General features: G+C 42.9%; 1 protein-coding gene across 1 annotated transcript in view; it reads left to right on the top strand.

Moving 5' to 3' along the window:
- The first annotated feature begins 1,389 nt into the window (after nt 1-1,389).
- The window catches only part of znrf1 (zinc and ring finger 1), a 45,967-nt gene continuing 28,245 nt past the window's right edge, over nt 1,390-19,111 (top strand). The window contains exon 1 of the mRNA XM_058396844.1: nt 1,390-2,469. Within this exon, the coding sequence (XP_058252827.1) occupies nt 2,031-2,469 (439 nt within the window). The 5' untranslated portion in view covers nt 1,390-2,030. The remainder of the gene's footprint in view (nt 2,470-19,111) is intronic.

Here is a 19,111-nt window from a genome sequence, read left to right as displayed (position 1 = left end):
GAAGACATGGTTTGCGAAGGCTGGAGTGAAAGAACTTCAGTGTCCTGCACAGAGCCCTGACCTCAACCCCACTGAACACCTTTGGGATAAACTGGAACCCCAACTGCACCCCAGGCCTCCTTGCACAAGTCGACATCAGTGTCCCACTAATGCTTGTGTAGCTACATCCCAATAGCCACACTCCAACATCTAGTGAAAAGCCTTCCCAGAAGTGTGAAGGTTGGGCTGGTGTCCACATACTTTCGGCAATATCGTGTAGCTGAATCAGGTTTGTTGAAAGAACTAAAGAACTGAAGGTTTAGGGGATACTCCAGGGCTGAGTACTTGTGCTTTATGTCATTTTTTTAAACTTGAATTGCAATTGTGACACGACCGAGATATTTTCCAATTCTGCATGCTGTATTTCAGTCATAAAGCAACTGGATATTAATTATTTCACAGGACTAAAATGATGGGTGTGTATCACTTGGGTGGCACTAAACATCCATAACTCTGTCACGCTTTAATAACAAGACGAAGGTCCTGTCTATGAAATATTTTTAATACAGTGTTTATAACTTATCATTCCTTACTGTGATGCAGTGTCGTTCACACCACTTATTTATATTTGTGTATATTATATATGTAGTACACATTTAATGTTGTTTGTAGGAATGTGATCACAGTAGAACATCAGTGTGCTGGAACACAGTATTCAAGACTCTAACTCAGTTATTGGTTCTCATCTATTGGTTCTGTTTTATTCCATCCAGGTTTTTTATCGATTTCTATTTTATCTTACGTTAATCCAAGCTGCTGTAACAAATCGATTTCCCACCAGGGACCAATAAAGCCTCATTTTATTTGATCTTATCTCAGTTCCTCTGAGCTACAGGAATAAAGACTGTATCATTAATTCAATATTAGACAATTGTTTGAGTTTATGTATTTACAGCTAGCTATCTTTTTTGTTTTATTGTGTATATGTACTGCATGTTTTCGGACACTGGGAAGAAACCAACACATGTCTGATATCTTAACATATATATATATATATATATACTTTTTTATGACTCACTATTTTTATTACAGCACAAAAGAGTTGTGAAAGCATATATACTTTTGAGAAAAAATATTATCTCTCTTATTGAACGGTTATTCATCTTACCTTTTTTTTAAGATAATTGATTTTTTCATTATTATGTTTTCCCCAAAGGAAAAAAGTAAATGTATTTAGGACTTGGATGCATAAACATTCATTTACATGGGGTTTCCAGTTCTTTTGGGCAGATGTATTCGCGCATGCGCCCTAAACGGACCAATTTTTTAACCACGCTGCCAAATCCGCGCATGCTCAATAAAGCATCTGTCCAATCTGGCGGTTGGTAAATCTGCGCATGCGCAGTAACAGTCTCCCATTGTCTACCAGCAACAGCGGCGAGCTCGCGAAGCGCAGCGCACCTGGACATAACCGCCGCCGGACACACACACACACACACACACACACACACACACTCTCTCTCTCTCTCATACAGGCGCACGTTGAGTGACATGAGCTACCACATGTCATGGCCTAATGTTCCGAGATTATTCGACTTGAAATGAACGAAAAGGGAGAAGACTGCGTTCTCAGTGTGCTGCGGATCCGTCCTCAGCGCCGCGAGCTTTGTCATCGTTTCTGTCGTGATTTCGCTCAGCCTGTCCTGTCAGTCACTTGACGAGGGCGTGCGTTGGTGTTGCTGCCCCGTTACATCTAAACTGGCCTTCCGTATTTGTTTTATTTGCTCTTTTTCTTAACCGTGGAGGTGAAATCTCCATGACTCCATGATCCGACCGAGAAAACGGGCTCTCTCGTCTCCCGGACACAGCTGCTTCAGTCAGACCTGACAGCCCGGATTTTTTTCTTCAGTCTGATCGTTTTGTCGTTGGTTGATTGAGGAGGCTCGGAAGAAAAATCCCCCTCATTCGAGGGGCGACTCGACCCCTTTTATTTCCGCCACATCCCCACCCCCGGTCCCCACCCCCGTCTTTTCCCGGAGCCCCGTTTTCATATGGGGGGTAAGCAGAGCACGGCGGCCCGGCCGCGGCCCCCGTTTCCCGGTGTGTCTACAGACGACAGCGCGGTGCCGCCATCGGCCCACTTCGGTCACTTCCGGACGGCGGGGACGATGGGGCTCCGTAGCCGCTCGGTGAGCTCCGTGGCAGGTATGGGCATGGAACATAACGGCGCCGTGCCCTTCGGTTTTTACACCACAACCACCACCACCACCGCTGCCAATCAGGCCGCCCCACCCAGAGCCACGGAGCCGGACCGTGCCGCGGCAGGACAGGGCTCGGGCTCGGGCTCGGACTCGGTACGCGCTCACGGCTACCGCGAAACAGGCGGGGACGGGCGGCACACGGACGGTGTGCTGTATCTGGGCTCGCGGGGATCACTGGCGGACACGCTGCCTCTGCACATCGCGCCCCGCTGGTTCAGCGCACACAGCGGTAAGCAATATGCATCATCATCATCATCATCATTAACATCACCAACATGGCTGTCATCTCTATATGAGACAGATATGTGTCTCCATCCCTTAATCTTTTACTGCAAACACTCCTGGACACGACATGAGGTCACTATCACACACTTCAGATCGGCTCTGAGTGCTTAAATGAGAAGATTTATTTGTCACATACATTACAGCACTGTGAAATTCTTTCCTTTGTATATTTTAGCTTGTTAGGGATTTGGGTCAGCACACAGGGTCAGACATGAAACATCACCCCTGAGTGGAGCAGAGAGGGTTAAGGGCCCAACAGTGGCAGCTTGGCGGTGCTGGGGCAGGAATGTGCAGCGTACTCACAGCTTTTTGTGCTGCTTTTTCTTTATCATAAAGTGTCTTAAACCGGGTTAACACTAAACCGGTTTACATCACAATTTAACATTCCTTCTTGCTCAAACTGACCCACTTTATCTTGCATAGAGTATTAGGAGTGATGTGATAACTGTGTTTATATTACAAACAAGTCATTTATTTGGATACTGAACCAGCCAATCAGACCTCTGAATGTTCTCGTCCCGTCTGCAAGGGTTTCTTCTGGTTTTCCGGTTTCCTCCCATTTCACAAAAATATGCATGGATGCAGACTGGCTACATTAAAGTGTGTGTGTGTGTGTGTGTGGGGTACCCTCTGAGGGACTGCTCTCCCATCTGGGGTGTTTTCCCGGCTTCTGCCCAACATCAGCATTCCCTGGGATATGCTCCAGCTCCATCAGGATAAATCAGTTACTGCAGAGGAACGGATGAAGCCGTCTTTATAGACACTGATAGATATTGTGGTATATATTGTGTACCATGCAAACACATTTAAATATACAGTTATATTTTTCCCATATTGATTGCAATCACTTGTTTTTCTTCTAACATTTTCAAGTGATATATATCCTACAAAATGAACTAATGCATGCAGGTTGACCATCAAACTCTGCATTTTTTTTCATCATCATAGAAGTAAAGGTCAGTGATCATTCGGAAACTCCAACTCAGGTTGTTTTTAAATTCACTGAAGGAACATTACTTCAACGTGTCAGGGCAGTATCCGAGCAGGTAGAGAACGCATCAGGCAAAAAAAACCCATAAATACAAGAGAAGAAGGTCTACAGAAGCAGGATTAGGCAACACAAGCCTGTGTATACTGCCATATGAGCCTAAGCAGATGATAAGCAGCCCACTTCCTGTATCTCAGTGTTTCTTGAGTCTTCTTGCACTTGCAAAGTTGAAGTATTTTTCCTGCTCTAACCTCATGAATGCCTAATGATTTGAGTCAGGTGTCAAAACAGCAGGGGTAAAGAAGAAGGATTGGGCAATGCAACTGTACCAGACGTACAGTCATGTGGGACTTAAGTGGATGAACATAGCTTACAGTTTGATCCACATTTTGGTGTTTGGCCTGCTTTATCAGGGCTCTTCATGCCACGTATGAGAGAAATGATTCAGTCATTGCACATTTCTTTTCTGTGCAAGTGTCCTCTCACTTTTCTCCCTTGTTTCTTCACTGGGTCTAAATTAAAGCATGGCGTCTGTACTACCTGTGCTATTTACTACACATTTCTAACCCTACAGGTGCTCACCTGCTGTCAAGATCTTGAATGGTCACTAATAGTCGAGTATTACTGAATACTGTTAATATCTGGAAAAGACTGTAGATTAGTGTACCTTTTCTTTGTACTTTTCATGCCGGCACTGTTTAGATATCTAGTGCTTCATCTGGCTTCAACAAGGGCACAGACAAGCACTCGCTTGCTAACCTGTTAGAGTTGGATGCTAGCTAAGACACCGACCATAAAACATGAAAGTAAATAATAATTCTAGTCTTCTGTAAAGACATGAAGTGTGTTGCCTCATTGTTAAGGGATAATTTGTGGTCAGTTTAGGAAATTGCATGCCTGCACACAGGCGGTGTCCCAGAGGTGGTGTCCCAGAGGCGGCACAAGGGAGGTGTCCCATCCATCCATCCATCCATCCATCCATCCATCCATCCATCCAGGGGATCTTCTCGCCTTATGATGTGTTCCTAGAGACCCTGGAGATAAAGTGGATGCTGAAAATGAATGAGGAATAAATGAACTGGTAGATTTTGAAATGCTTTGAAAATAAAACTCATTTCCTTAGAAAAGTTTTGCGACAAAGAACTCATGAAGCTCTAGAGGTATATCGTGTGAGGGTTTTTTTTTTTTTACTTTTCTGATGTCAGAGAACTTTGGAAAGTTGTGCTTTCTGTTGATCCCCTCGTGTCACTCGGCCTTTCCCTCTGTTATACCTGACTGAACTCGACGCCTCCTTAAGAAGCCCTTTGTGAGGTCAAAATGAACGTGCTGAAGCAAAGAAAACACTAATCAGTGATTCCCCTGCTCTAACACGCCTGCTAAACCTGGCCTGATGACTGATGATTCGAGTCTGGCGTGTTGGAGCAAGAAAAAACCTGCCAAAGAAGACTAAAGGCTCAAGCTTTTGGAAACACTGACTTGATTAGGGAGTAAGGGGGTTAGGGATAGATTCTCTTATCCTTTCCAAACCCTTTATCCTTCTCCGCTCGTATTACCGTGTTCTTGCTCCGACACGCCTGACTCTTGTCGTCAGTTCATCAACACGTCTTCAATGAGGTTAACACACCTTTTTGGGTGTGTTAAAACAGGAAAAACACTAAACCGTGCAGCACACAGGGACTCCAGGATTAGGATCGAGAAGCGCTGGGTTTCCTGTGGTTTGAGTCGAGCCACAGCTCCCTTCGGTGCTCGTTAGTGGAGAACCAAATGAGCTCTCCGGAGAGAGACGAGTCAGATGTCAACATCTCCAAGTTTGTTTTCCTGACGCACCTCGTCAAAGGTCACGCTTCGCTCCGTTCATAGGAGCAGGAGCACAGTTGTTGAGTCGTAGATGAAGCTGCAGGTGAGGGAGTAAGACCTCGAGCTGTAGAACATCATCACATTTTTGTTTTTAGAACAGCTGTTCTGAGGCACTGGGGGTTAATGAGGATTAAGTTGGGAGGTTAGATGATGTTAGGGGAGGAGTTCTTTCCTCAGGCGTAGAAGATGCTTTTGTTTATTTTAATGCAAATTCTGAAAGGATCACATTCCTGTGTGTGTGTGTGTGTGTGTGTTTTGCATGTAGACGTTTCTTCAATCTGCCAAGTCAAACCACAATTTGTTGCTTATCCTTCAACTGTTCAGCTTTAACACTCGTAATGTAATGACTTTTGTCTTTGGTGCACTTATCAGATGCTATGTGTATGTAAGATTTCCATATGATCTTGTTAATTCAGCTGTTATAACAGGAAATTGATCTAATTAAATATACCTGAGAATAGCATACGAGGATAATCAGTTAAATATTCAGAGGTAGTGTGCTGCCTAGTCCAACATTTTAGTTGTCTGTAAACCTAAAACCTAAACTATGGGTAGCTAATGTAATATAATAATGTATAGTGAGCTAGTTAGTTAATTAAAGGTATTTATACACTAAGGTAATTTAACACACATATAAATTCTCAGTGAGGGGCTGGCCATGTAGCTACTGCCCTTATCCTCTTTTAAGATAAGATATGATGAGAGACGAGAAGAACTTTCTTAATCCTGAAGAAATTCTTTTGTCAGAGACTGCTTCAGATTACATGAGAGAAAGCAATATAAATGAAACATGCTATACACCGACCAGGCATAACATTATGACCACCTGCCTCATATTGTGTCGGTCCCCCTTTTGCTGCCAAAACAGCCCTGACCCGTCCTGCACTATGTATTCTGACCCCTTTCTATCAGAACCAACATTAACTTCTTCAGCAATTTGAGCAACAGTAGCTCGTCTGTTGGATCGGATCACACGGGCCGGCCTTCTCTCCCCACGTGCATCAATGAGCCTTGACCGCCCAGGACCCTGTCTCCGGTTCACCACTGTTCCTTCCTTGGACCACTTTTAATAAATACAACATCCAGGTTCAGTTATTTGTTATCTGATATCTGACCTAAAGGATACCTTTGATAGATACTGACCACTGCAGACCGGGAACACCCCACAAGAGCTGCAGTTTTGGAGATGCTCTGATCCAGTGGTCTAGCCATCACAATTTGGCCCTTTTGGTCAAACTTGCTCAAATCCTTACACTTGTCCATTTTTCCTGCTTCTAACATCAACTTTTAGGACAAAATGTTGACTTGCTGCCTAATATATCCCACCCACTAACAGGGGCCATGATGAGGAGATACTCAGTCTTATTCACTTCACCTCTCAGTGCTCACAATGTTATGGCTGACCGGTGTATTTAAACTGTTGGTTAAAAATAGCTTCTTGTTGCTGTAAGTCACGGTGATGTTGGGAATGGCTTTTACAAATCGCTGTACTGCTTACACTACTCGACTTTTCGCTTGTAATGTGTTGTGTTATGGATGTAGTCGTGTGCACATTATATAAGTGAACACACAAGCAGGTGAAACGCACCTGATCCTCAGTTCCAGCGTTTTCAGCAAAATCAACAATGATTGGTTTGGGAGATACAAGCAGCATGGATTGTCTGTTCTGCCAAGAGAACTGGAGGGTTTAATGGAAAGAAACATAACTGCTTTATATTGTGTGCCACCAGAAATCATGTTACGTTTATTTTTTGTTTATGATTTGGCTGCGACATGGAAACCAGAACTAAAATCTCTCATAGTATTAGAAAAGTTTTGAGACAGCTGATTGATTGATGTCATAAGTAACGTAAATAATGTAATGAACAGATAAGTAATGATCATGAAACTTTTTTGCTGTATGCTTATTGCGTGCTTGATAATAAATTCCATAATCATAGTATGGATGCTGCCTGAAAGAATACAGAAGCTTTATTGTTCCACTGTGAAGTGGAGCTAGTGCCCTGAGCCGGCGTCTCGCTGTTCCTCCTTGTCACGTGCAAAGTAAACACCGTCTCGTCAGTGACCATGCTTGGTAAGAGTTCATCTCTTCAATATATCACAGATTGCAACTTGATTTTTTTCCCCTCTCTCTGGCGTGTGCTAACGTGCTCCTGCGCTCGAGTCTCGGGGAGCTGCGTGTCCTTGAGGAATGCGTCCTTTATCCTGCCTTCTGAATGGGACAGCTTTTTACTTGGGATCACAAACACTGTCCAATAACGCAGCGTCCAAGAACGCAGGGGCATCGATTTTTATTCATTTAATTTTTTTTCCTCCACCATCAGCTGCATTCTTGGTACTTGAGTAATGAAAAGGTACATCATTCCGATCAGGTTGTGTACGCAGCCAAAATGGGTGTGTTTTCCACTGCATTCCTGTGTCAATGGGAGGAAGTTACTTTTGCAGACATCGTGTTCAGGATGGCCTTCAGGGTCCGTATACAATAAGGGGTGTCGGGGATAAGTCAGAGTGTTGGAATCCCAAAAATGGTAGTAAGTCAGACGGTTAAAAGAGAGTCTGAAGATATTTGAGGCCAATTCTACAGGCAGTCGAACACGAGGTGTAAGACGATGCCGGGAAAAGTGCAGCAGGTTTCCCTTCGTTATTCCGTCCCACACATAGTGGCTTGTATAGAGCTTGCCTTGATTGGTGCTTGTGAGCTGACGGGTCAATCCAGATATAGAGACATAAATTCCTGGGTCATCATCAGCTTGGGAGAACCTCTGTGATGCTGCTATAGATACAATATAAATACTCTATAAAAGAAAGTGTTTTTACTGACCCCTATAAACTTCCATGATGCTCATCGACAGATTTCAGTTGACTCACATCTGCCAGGTCATTCATATAAGAGCAGTTTATGATTTAAAACATCTTTATAGGTGTTCTATGATTAGTAGCTTTGCACTGATTCATGTGTTGTTTAGTCTAGAAAGCATTAAGACTGGAAATATCATTTGTAGACTTGTTTGGCTAACTGAAGTTTGGTCTGATGCCTGCTCTGCTGTTCTTTAATAATGTTAACGGCACTAATAACATCTAGCTGTGTCATAAAATGTGCACCATTCTGCACTTTGGTGTAGTATAAATAGTATATAGTAAATAGTATAAATATAGTAGTGTAGTGCGTTCACACTAAAAACTCCAGCATGAAGTAAAAGTTCACTTCAAGTCCCCAGATGATGCACCTGAAAATATAAAGTGTGGAATGTTGGATGCTTCCAACAGGCACTCGCAGCTTTGCTTATGTATTGTGGAAGTGGGTGGGGCTACCAGGCGCAAAGCCCAAAGACTTGCCCGAGACTCGAATTAGCCCAAAATGTGCGATTTATATTACAACAATTTAATTCAAACTACTTTGTTTTTCTTCTAAAGCTAGCAGCGTCTCAATACGTGTTTGAGGACATCATTTGCTATCGAAACAGCTTAAGTGAAACAGCTTAGTAAAAAAAGCAGCTTTTAATGAAACTACTATTTTAAATGACACTTTTTAGTCAACTCCTGAACCACCAACTAAACAAACATTAACCTTCTTGATAAAACTTGTTTTTTGTTTATTCAGTACTGCTGGTCAGATTATCAGCTTAGCTCAGGTTAGATCCTAAACTAGCAGCAGCTAACTTCCTGCTGCTTAAGACGAGATGAATAATAACCTTTCAGAGTCATGGGAAATTCAATTTCCTATTTCAGACCTGGAAAAGTTTTGCAGTGTTATAAAATGTTGCTTATGATTAAAAAAAACCTCATCCGCTCATGATAATTTCATCACGCTGTAAAGTAGTGCGCTCTGGTCTAACGTGAAAAAGAGACGTGCAGCAGAGGGGCCCGAGGAGACGCCCAAACCTCCAAACCTCCGCTCTTCATCATGAAGAGGGAAAAACCTTTTTTTTTTTTGGGTCATGAAAATTGGATAGAAAGTGTGAAAAAGTCATTTGGAGACCCTATTGCTTGCTGGTGGTTGTGGTTAACAAGTTCTAGGGTTGTGTTACGTTGTCTAGCTACTTTACCCACTGAATGGGTTCTAGACGAGGAGAGGAGAGACGTACCGTTATTAATCCCCCAAAAGGGAAACGGGGAGGAGTAATAGCAGAGCAAACCTTTACATCAGCTATAGTGTCAGTTACAAGATTAGTGTATGATGAATAGAAATAATAAGAAATAATACAACAATAAAATAAATTGTGCTAGAGTTTATATAAATATATACAGTGGGACCTCGGTGTAGGAATTTAATTGGTTCTGGAGGCGAGTTCTTAAGGTGAAGATTTGTATTATAACACGGATTTTCCCATCAGAAATAATGTAAATACAGATAATCCGTTCCAGCTCCCAAAAATATTCCCAATATGAAGCGTATGTAACCTGTATGGCTGCTTACAAAGAACTGACCCAAGCCAAACATTCCATGTCAAGGCTCCTCACAGGAAGTCATGCCACCAAGCTTGGGCTAAAAATAGAACAGACCACCCACGCCACCAATCTGTCAACAAAAAAACACCCCAAAAATCACCTAGCTTTTGAACCCATGCCGAAGGCGACGTTGATATCGTGGGTTGACTCTTTCACACAGCTTTCACTGACCGAAAATAAATCTGTAAAATGTCAACTTTCTTCAGTTGGCTTTCCACTGACGCTAACGAGTTTTGAACGGCTTCTGGACGAATTCGTAACTTAGCAGGTGTTCGGTTCTGTCTGCATGCTGAAAATGCTTCGTAATGCAAATTTCTGCGAAAAATGCGAAAATTCTTAAGGGAGAGCCTTTGTATGGCGAGGTTCCACTGAATTGTTTATACACGTTTTTTTTCCAGGACCATGGCACTACATAAAACACAGAACTAAGTGGGTATACATACACATGTATTATCTTTGAAATGACAATTGTGTGTGTGTGTGTTTATTTTTTTAAGACTCAGTCAGTGGAGTAGGAGGTGCTGGGTATTGTTGCATTGTGGAATCTGATGGTTGATGCTTGAAAGATCCCCCAGACGTCTTTAAAACACGAGGCTGAATAAATCCTCACACAGATAACCCTTCGAATTCTAGCTACAAGATTCCCTAGATTTATAAACACACACCTCAGCCAGAGCAACAGTTATGTGATGTTTGTTTGTAAATGGAGGAGGACGTGTACGTGATGAAATAATAAAATAAATAATAAAATATCTCTGGGGTCTTCCATAAGCAACACCTTCATAGCGTGCAAATGTGGCCTAGCTGGAGAGCTGCCTTTTGAATGGGAGAATGATTGATTTGTTTATTTGTCTGCCCAGTCTCAGTCACGTTCAGACCACGGCCCGCTGTATTCACGGCCGGACGTTCCAGTCAGTCCCCAGTTTACAAGGGCTGAGGGCCAAATAAAGACACAAGTGACCATCCCATGTCTTTTTAATTACTCTCCTGCACTAGGCCAGAGTAATCGCTAACTGATGAGGGCAGTAAGTAATGGGTCACGTGAGTCGATTCGGTCTTCAGTCCGGGTCACTGAGTCAGAGCTGATCGATTGCACTGGAGATGATCAGGTGTCTCTGGAGCGGCGTCCGTCACGCGCACTACGATTCTCTGGACTTTTTGTTTTTGTGAGTTAAAAGAGGGGGATATGATTTAGTTTCTGTTCTCTTTTTCATATCCTGTCACTAACAGTGATGTTTCAGGATTAGTATATATCACACGGCATGTTGTGCAGCATAGAAACATAACACATTCAGACAAACGTTCACAAAAATTTAAGAGAGAAGTATAAAATAAGCTCATATACACAGCTAACATTTCTGGAGTCTGAACAATTCTTAAACATCACTGAATCGCTCGTGTTGTTGCCATGGAGTCAACCTCTTCGTGGTTTTTGTGATTTAATTCCGTTCGATTTTTATGATCTTTATGATTTCTCCAGAACCTCTGAGAAGTTTACGATGTTGTCGGTTCTTCACCGAGCCAAGCTAACTAGCTAACGTTTCTGATGCTGACTTGTTAAAACCGCTCACAGGAGGATTTTTCTACACGTAACGTTGTAGGTCAGGTTTTACTGATTGACCGAGAAGGTCAGGTCCCAGATTGAAAGCAGATCTTTTCTACAGCTGGCCAATGTTTAAAATCTTACTTTTCTACACATTTCACTCATTAGTTTTTATGGTCCAGCTTTAATTCAGTTTGTGTTAGCTAGCTTAGAAACTAGAATATTTGCTGATATCTTTGTGTAAGTAAACATCAGCGGTAGTGAGTGACCTGTGGAAAAGTAGACGGGTTTTCGGGAGTGGTGGCTTGGTTATGTTGAGATCTACTACGATATGTGATGGTCATCATGGTGGAGAAGATCCATAACAGGCTGCCAGGTCAAACACTGTTTAACGCTGAAATGAGGAAAATATTTTTTTTACCATAAATCATGCAATATTTCCCGCACTAATCATAATGAGAAATTATAATGGTTCTAAAATCCCTGATATCCACATTATGATGTCTCAGGAGTGTTTTGATGTCTTTGGTCATAATTGTTTTCTTTTGTTTTTTTTCTAGATGTTTATATTTCAAGCAGTGGAGGATTGATGACTCTGTTTTGTGTCCAGATATCAGCAGTCACTTCCTTAGCCACATTTTTTGACTTGCAAAATCTATCTGCAGAGCATATTTACTTGTATATGTATATTTATATAAGTTGTTTGTTTGTTTGTTTGTTTGTTTGTTTATTTATTTATTTATTTTCGCATTTTCGCCTCTGCTTGTCCAGTACAGGAATCAGCTTTGGCATTTAGGAAGGCACTCAACAGAGCGTGTTATTATAATAAACACACAGATTTGTGCTGTTTAAATATACCAGACTCCAGAGGGAATAAATCAGACCTGACATCAGACCCAAATCTAAAAAAACTTTGAAAGAACTTTCTTTTATATTTATATATATATATAAAATTAGCTTCTTACTCTTCAACAAAGAGAGGAGAATGCTGTGTTTTTCTCCAGTCAGGTTTGCAGGGTTTGTTTTGCCGGTTGAGGAGAAGCGGGTCACGTGTCTGGTAATTAGCAACACGCTCATGTCCAGCTTTACCTCACCCAATATCCTGAAGTGACTCTTCCTTCCCTTTTCCTTTATGAGCAATGATGAGTGAAATTACATGTAGTTAGTATTGTAGCATTAAAACATTAAAAAAGAAAAACATTAGGGTAGAGAAAGAAATGGGAATTAGCAGACTGACCGCTTTCTGGTGAGATAATTGCAGTTCTGGGCAGTCGCCCCAGACGTCTACACCGAGTGCTGGAGGAAAAGGTCAGCCTGAAGTTAATTAGCACACAGCCACCACCGAGCCATCAGCGTGATAATGGACAGTAAAATGTGAGCACAGTGAAATGATAAGGTTTTTTTTTTTTCTTTTCGATATGAAGCCATATTGATCAGTGGAGCATTTTATTCTAGTTTACTTCATTTTGTCATTTTCTAGGGATTTTATTTTTTTAACCCCAGTTCACTGTCATTTTAGACCCCGCTTTCAACCCTGGATAGAGGAAGGTTTCACTCATATTATACAGAAACGGAGTTAGGATGAGTTTTTACCCAGAGTTCTGATAGCCTGCTCCGTGTCAACTCGACATCATGGTGCCGAACGTGTACAGCGTGCAACCATGCGGTGTTAGGCTAGTTTTGGCTGGTCGCTTAGCAACAGACACACAATCAGAAATTGAACAGAACGTGAAATCGTATCACGTGGAAATAAACAGGACATAACAACACTTAACAAAAACGTCTCGGTAGCACCAGACATAACGACATGAAAACGCAGTAGTGAGTACCTGAGACTGAAAACTTGGGGGAAGTTGGATATCGACGGATGCCTGGTCAGTTACACGGCAAACTAGAAAACCGTAAAAGATAACAAAAGCTGCTCGGGTGCAGAACGGGTAAAGGATGAGCAGTGTGTAACGTCACACAGGATAACCCAGGACTCTGTTTCCTCAGAGTTTACAGTGACTCAGGGCAACGATGTCGAGTGTGTAAAGCTCTACTGGGATGTTGTTGTTGTTGTTGTTGTTGTTGTTGTTGTTGTCGTTCTTTCGGCTGCTCCCAGTTCAGGGTCGCCACAGTCGGATCATTCAGTCCGCATGTTTTGATTTGGCACAGGTTTTACACCGGATGCCCTTCCTTACACAACCCTCCTATTTTATCTGGGCTTGGGACCGGCACTGGGAGTTAACTCTTCAGTGGTTGTGTTAGCGCCCTGCCCCGGAATCAAACCCAGGTTGTGGTAATGAGAGCACGGGATCCTGCCACTGGAGGCTGAAAGCTCTACTGGTTTGTAACTTGTGTAAAATTCAAGGCTTTATCTATTTACTATGAAGACAACGTTCACCTGGATTCAGCTGTATATCATTTATCTTCATCCCTTTATGTCTGAAATCTCTCAGATCCTTACACTTGTCCATTTTTCCTGCTTCTAACATGTCGGCTTCGAGAACTGACCGTTCAATAAGATGATTAAGATTCTTCAGTTATGTCTGATCTGTGTATGTGTGCTGTTTATTATCCAGTAACTAATGCATGAATATATTTGATAGCTTTTTAATCCTTTGTGCTATACTGTGCCTTTAAAGTGTTTTCTTCTGTGACTCATCAAGCCAAATTTCAGTTTACTGACCGCTTCTGTAGCACAGTGTGTAGAAGGCACGTGGTCAGTAATTACAGTTTGTTGTTTTTTTATCAAGGGGAATTGTTTGTAGGTGAGGTACGTGGGGTATAGTCACGTGTGAGCTCCGGGTTTGATACCACCAAGCAGGAAGGATACAGACTGACCCTTGGTGTGGCTCAGTGAGGGAGGGATGGGCTTTTTTTTTTGTTTTTGTTTTTTTTTCAGCAAAGACGAAAACCGACAGCAACAGAGGAACAAATCATGCTGGCTCCGTGGAAGGGTTGTGTAACGCTGGAGTTTCTGGAGTGATCTCAGGACACACATGTGCTTCCCTTGTGATTAGATTTAGTCATCCTCACTGAAAAGGCAGCTAGTGAAATTTAGCTTTAAAGTGACAAGCTCTTCTGAGACGATCGAATAGGAATTACTTAAAAAGCAGTGGAATGGCGATCGCTGTCGGTCAATTAATCTACACACACACACACACACACACCTTTATCTTTTTAACGAGGGACAAAACATCTGCTCTGATCTGTGGCAACACAATTCAGAAATATAGGTCACTCGCTTGCTTTCTCTTCACTTCCTCATATCTCTCTCTCTTTCTCTCTCTCTCTCTCTCTCTCTCCCTTCAGCACCATATGTAAAACATTTATGCAAAGCCACACACACACATTCATATTCAAGCAGGTCGGGATGCACATCAGACTCTCCTGATTTAATGAAGCAGCAGAACACTCGACATCTCCAGTCTCACAGATACAGACAGACGTCCACATGGACATGATGTGCATATGATGTAAACAAACACACGCGCGCGCACACACACACACACACACTCTGCAGGACTGAATAAGGACAGATGTTGCTGTGACAACATTGTCCATTTTGTTATAGCATTTTTCTGAGATGCTTAACCCTCAACTGTCATCCATCCATTCATCCATCCAGAGAGAGAGAGAGAGAGAGAGAAAGCGGTGAGAGGGAATCAAGGAAAAAACAAAGGAGCGTCTAAAATCAGGCAGGAAGTGAGAGAGAGATGGTCTGAATTCAGGAAGGAAGAGAATTGGAGATTGAGCAGAAGCAAAAGAACTGAAATGAGGAAGAGAGAGAGAGAGAGAGAGAGAGAGAGAGAGACTTGGACAGAAAGAAACCAGTATGATGAGAGAGGGAGAGAAACCAGAAAATGAGAGAGTCTAACATGATGTTAAGAGATGGACAGAGAGAAACTGGAACAACAAGGGAGTCTGAGGAGGGAGAGAGAAAAATAAAAGAGTGATGGACATGGTGGTGGACAGTGAAACCGGGACTAAAAGAGAGTGTGAGATGAAAGGGATGGACAAAGAGAGGAGGAGTCTGAGAAAGAGAAATACCAGACAAGAGAGTGAGAGCCAGTGCAAGAGAGTGAGAGATGGACAGAGCATGAGAGGAAAGAGAGACTAACCGAAGGGAACAGAGAAATGAAAGAAGAGAGAAAGAGGAAAAAAGATGACAGAGTTTCAGGATGCTCAACATAACGTCTGGGATGAGAGAGAGAGAGAGAGAGAGAGAGAGAGAGAGAGAGTCCGGAAATGAGACAGAGCAATAAAGTGGACTGAAAGGAACAGGAGCAGACAATCAGAAGAGGAAGAGACACCGAGATGACTGGTTCTTGATGGGAAGAGATCAAGAGCGAAGGAAAGAAAACAAAGATGGACGGTCTGAGATGAGTCAGGATGTACAAAGAGAAATAAAGACTGAGGAGAAGAAAAATACGGATGACAAGCAGGAGGATGAGCGAGGAAAAGGAGAAACAGTCTGAGAGAGAGATGAGAAGAAACAATAGACAGGCCTGAAGCTGAACAAGACTCTTGGAGATGTGTTTGAGAGACAGACATGAAAGCAAGAGTCAGGTGGAGATGAGAGAAAATAGAGGATGAGATGATGAGTGAGCGAGACAGCTGGAGAGACAAGAATGAAATGACGAGAGAGAGAGACGATGGCAAGGAGACAGCTGAGATGAGAGATGAGAAGAATCAGGATGAGACAGTATGAGATATAAGACAGTTGGAGATAAGTGTGAGCAATAAAAACAGGAGGTAAGACAGATGAAGGTGAAGGAGACAATTGGAGATGAAGGTGAGAGACCGATGGAAAGAAACGGAGAATGGGAGTCACTCAGGGGTGATGGAGAGACAGACAGTCTGTGTGTGTGTGTGTGTGAGTGTGAGAGAGTGAGAGGGACGCCAGATTTCCCGCCATTACTGCAAACGAGTGGCCAATTAGGCGAGCAGAGCTCTGAGCGAGAGGCCATGACAACTGTTGCCATAGAGCTCATGGAGACTAAAGCTAAAGATAACGCTTCGAGACACACGCGCACACAGAACAAGACTCGTGCTTTCATGCCATAACACAGCCACGTTTCCCACAATCCTTTGTGACGGCATCGTTGCGGCTTCATTTATGCTTCTGTCTGGAAGCTGAACGACAAAGACAGCAATCACGACAACAGCGGCGTCCTCGTACGGAGGAGAAACAATGAGGCCGTGTGCCGCTGTCATTGTGTCACCCAGCCCCCATCCTTCACACACACACACACACACACACACACACACACACCCTGCTTTTCCTCTCCATGTCATTACCTCGCACTCTCCTTCGGCTGTTGCCATGGAAACAGCTGTTCTTTTCCAGCTAAAGGTAAAAGATGCAGCAGAAAGAGAGAGAGAGTGAAAGAGAGAAAGGTGCTGTGATGTCATGGGAAGATCCATGTTTGGGCTGATTTTGCTGTTCCAACCTGCAAAGGGGGTGGGGCTACATGACAAGCACATGATTGGCCACGAGGGAGCGATCCAGAACGCACCCACGATAATCACACACAGCACGACATCCAGCATCACGCCGTCTATCTCAAATTCAATCCCAACATGACACGCTGTCACAAACATCACACACAGCTGGAAATCTTCATCACTCTTCTTCCCCTTGTCACCGTGTCGTGTGTGTCGTCCATGTGGAAATACACGACTCTCATGTCCAGCTGATCTTTTATTCTCTGTCTATCGAAGGCTCAAGGCATTGAGTGAAGTTCAGGATCATGAGCCACCAGGATATAGTTCCCACAAAGTTGGGAGCATGAAATTGTCTAAAATGTCTTGATATGAAGCTGAAGCATTAAGAGTTCCTTTCACTGGAACTAAGGGGCCGAGCCCAACCCCTGAAAAACAACACCTGAACTCAATGATCTGGACGGGTGTCCCAAAACTTTTGCCAATATAGTGTATTCACTGATAATTCAGCATCAGTGTTTGACTCATTTTCAGGCAAATTGGTGCCATCCAAATGCTGCTGGCCGTTCATGACCTGTGTGTGTGTTTGTGTGTGTGAGTCCTCTAGCAATCAGGGTTTATCCCATCGCCTCCAAAAGTATTGGAATGGCATGGCTGATTCTTTTTGTTTTACTATACTCTGGACACATTTGGGTTTTTAGAAGAAAGGTCAGAATGTCCACGTTCATTTACGTCTAGATGTGTTATGAAATGTGGCACATTCTGAAGCAGACAACCCAATTTTTTGGTAAGCAAAAGTATTGGAAAGATTTCTTAAATAAAATAGCACTTCATATTTCAGAAGGTGAAACGCACCTGGTCTGGTGATCGACTTAGCCACAATAACACCATCCACTTTCTCCCCCAATAAAGACCTTTGTCGTGTTGGTAGTTTGTTTTGGGTCGTTGTCTTGCTGCGTGATGAGGTAAACTGCCAGCTAGGATGTTTCTGTAGTCTTCTGAATTCATTCTGCTGCAACCATCATGAGTTCCATCATCAATAAAGATTAGCGATCCTGTTCCAGAAGCAGCCATGCAAGCCCTAGTCATGACACTACCTTCACTGGGCCTGTTCCAGAGCAGTCGATTCTAATCAAGTATTTGTGATATTTAAACCCAAGTGTATTCAGTGTAACAAAAATGCTCCCAATCAAGAAGGTTTCCAGCGCCGGGAGCTCCTGATTGCAGGCGTGACTGCAGAACCCACAGCGTGTCTAGGCCCTAGCTGTTTCAGCAGTTAATCTTCTTATTGTGTGTGCTTCATAATGGCAGGTTTAGAAACTTGGCCTCCTTCCTGTAAGTGGTGCATGGCCTGGCAGTGAGAAATCACAAGAGCTGCTCGTCATTTCATTTGCATATGCTTCTGCAGCAGTGGGTCAGTAAGTTCTTGGGTTTGACGAATCAAATCTCAAAAAGTCAGCTCATTGAACAGAGAGCTGCATAATATTTAGCTTATTCATCGTTATTGAAATCTCGGCCTTGTCACTTCAAACTGTCCTTCATACAGTAGGGCCTGGTCAGTTCATACAGAAGGGCCTGGTCAGGTCAAGAAAAACTCAATGAAAGTCTTGAAATGAAAAAAGAAAAAAATAGTGGATCAATACTACTTACGTCCAGCTTCTAATATAACATACTGTGCTAAAGGGTATTAAAGTCACCCAGGTTTGGATTATCCATCCATCCATGTTCTGCTTATAGGGAACCTGTAGTCTATTTCAGGAGACTTGGGGCACGGGCAAGGGGCACCCCAATCTCTCTCTTTCACACACTCTCACACACACACACACACACACACACTATGGACAATTTAGATACGTTAATCAGTCTACAATGCATGTCTTTGGAAAGGAGGTCCTGCAAGAAACCCCTGAAGCACGGAGTGAACTAGAACCCCAACCCCAGACGTGCGAGGCATACAAACTAATCACTAAACCACCACAGATCACATACACACATCTGCATTGTGGATGGATGGATAGATAGATAGATAGATAGATGGATAGATGGATAGATGGATAGATGGATAGATAGATAGATGGATGGATGCATGGCTAGAACGATAGATGGATGGATGGATATGTGGTAAGGGTTAGGATGGATGGAGGGATGGATGAATGGATGGGCGAGAGAGATAGATCTAAAACGAACATAAACACTTTTTTTTTTCTATACTGTATGTAGTTCAGTATATCTGCACTGTACAGCTGTAATCCACACTTGTTCAGTTTGCAGTTCAGCCCTCACACCGGTCACTGTGTTATGAGTAGAGTGATTCAAAGC

This window comes from Hemibagrus wyckioides, linkage group LG08 (genome assembly GCF_019097595.1).
Source record: "Hemibagrus wyckioides isolate EC202008001 linkage group LG08, SWU_Hwy_1.0, whole genome shotgun sequence".
Lineage (NCBI taxonomy): Eukaryota > Metazoa > Chordata > Actinopteri > Siluriformes > Bagridae > Hemibagrus > Hemibagrus wyckioides.
The sequence above is the reverse complement of the archived record's forward strand: the minus strand, read 5'-3'. Positions and strand labels throughout refer to the sequence as shown.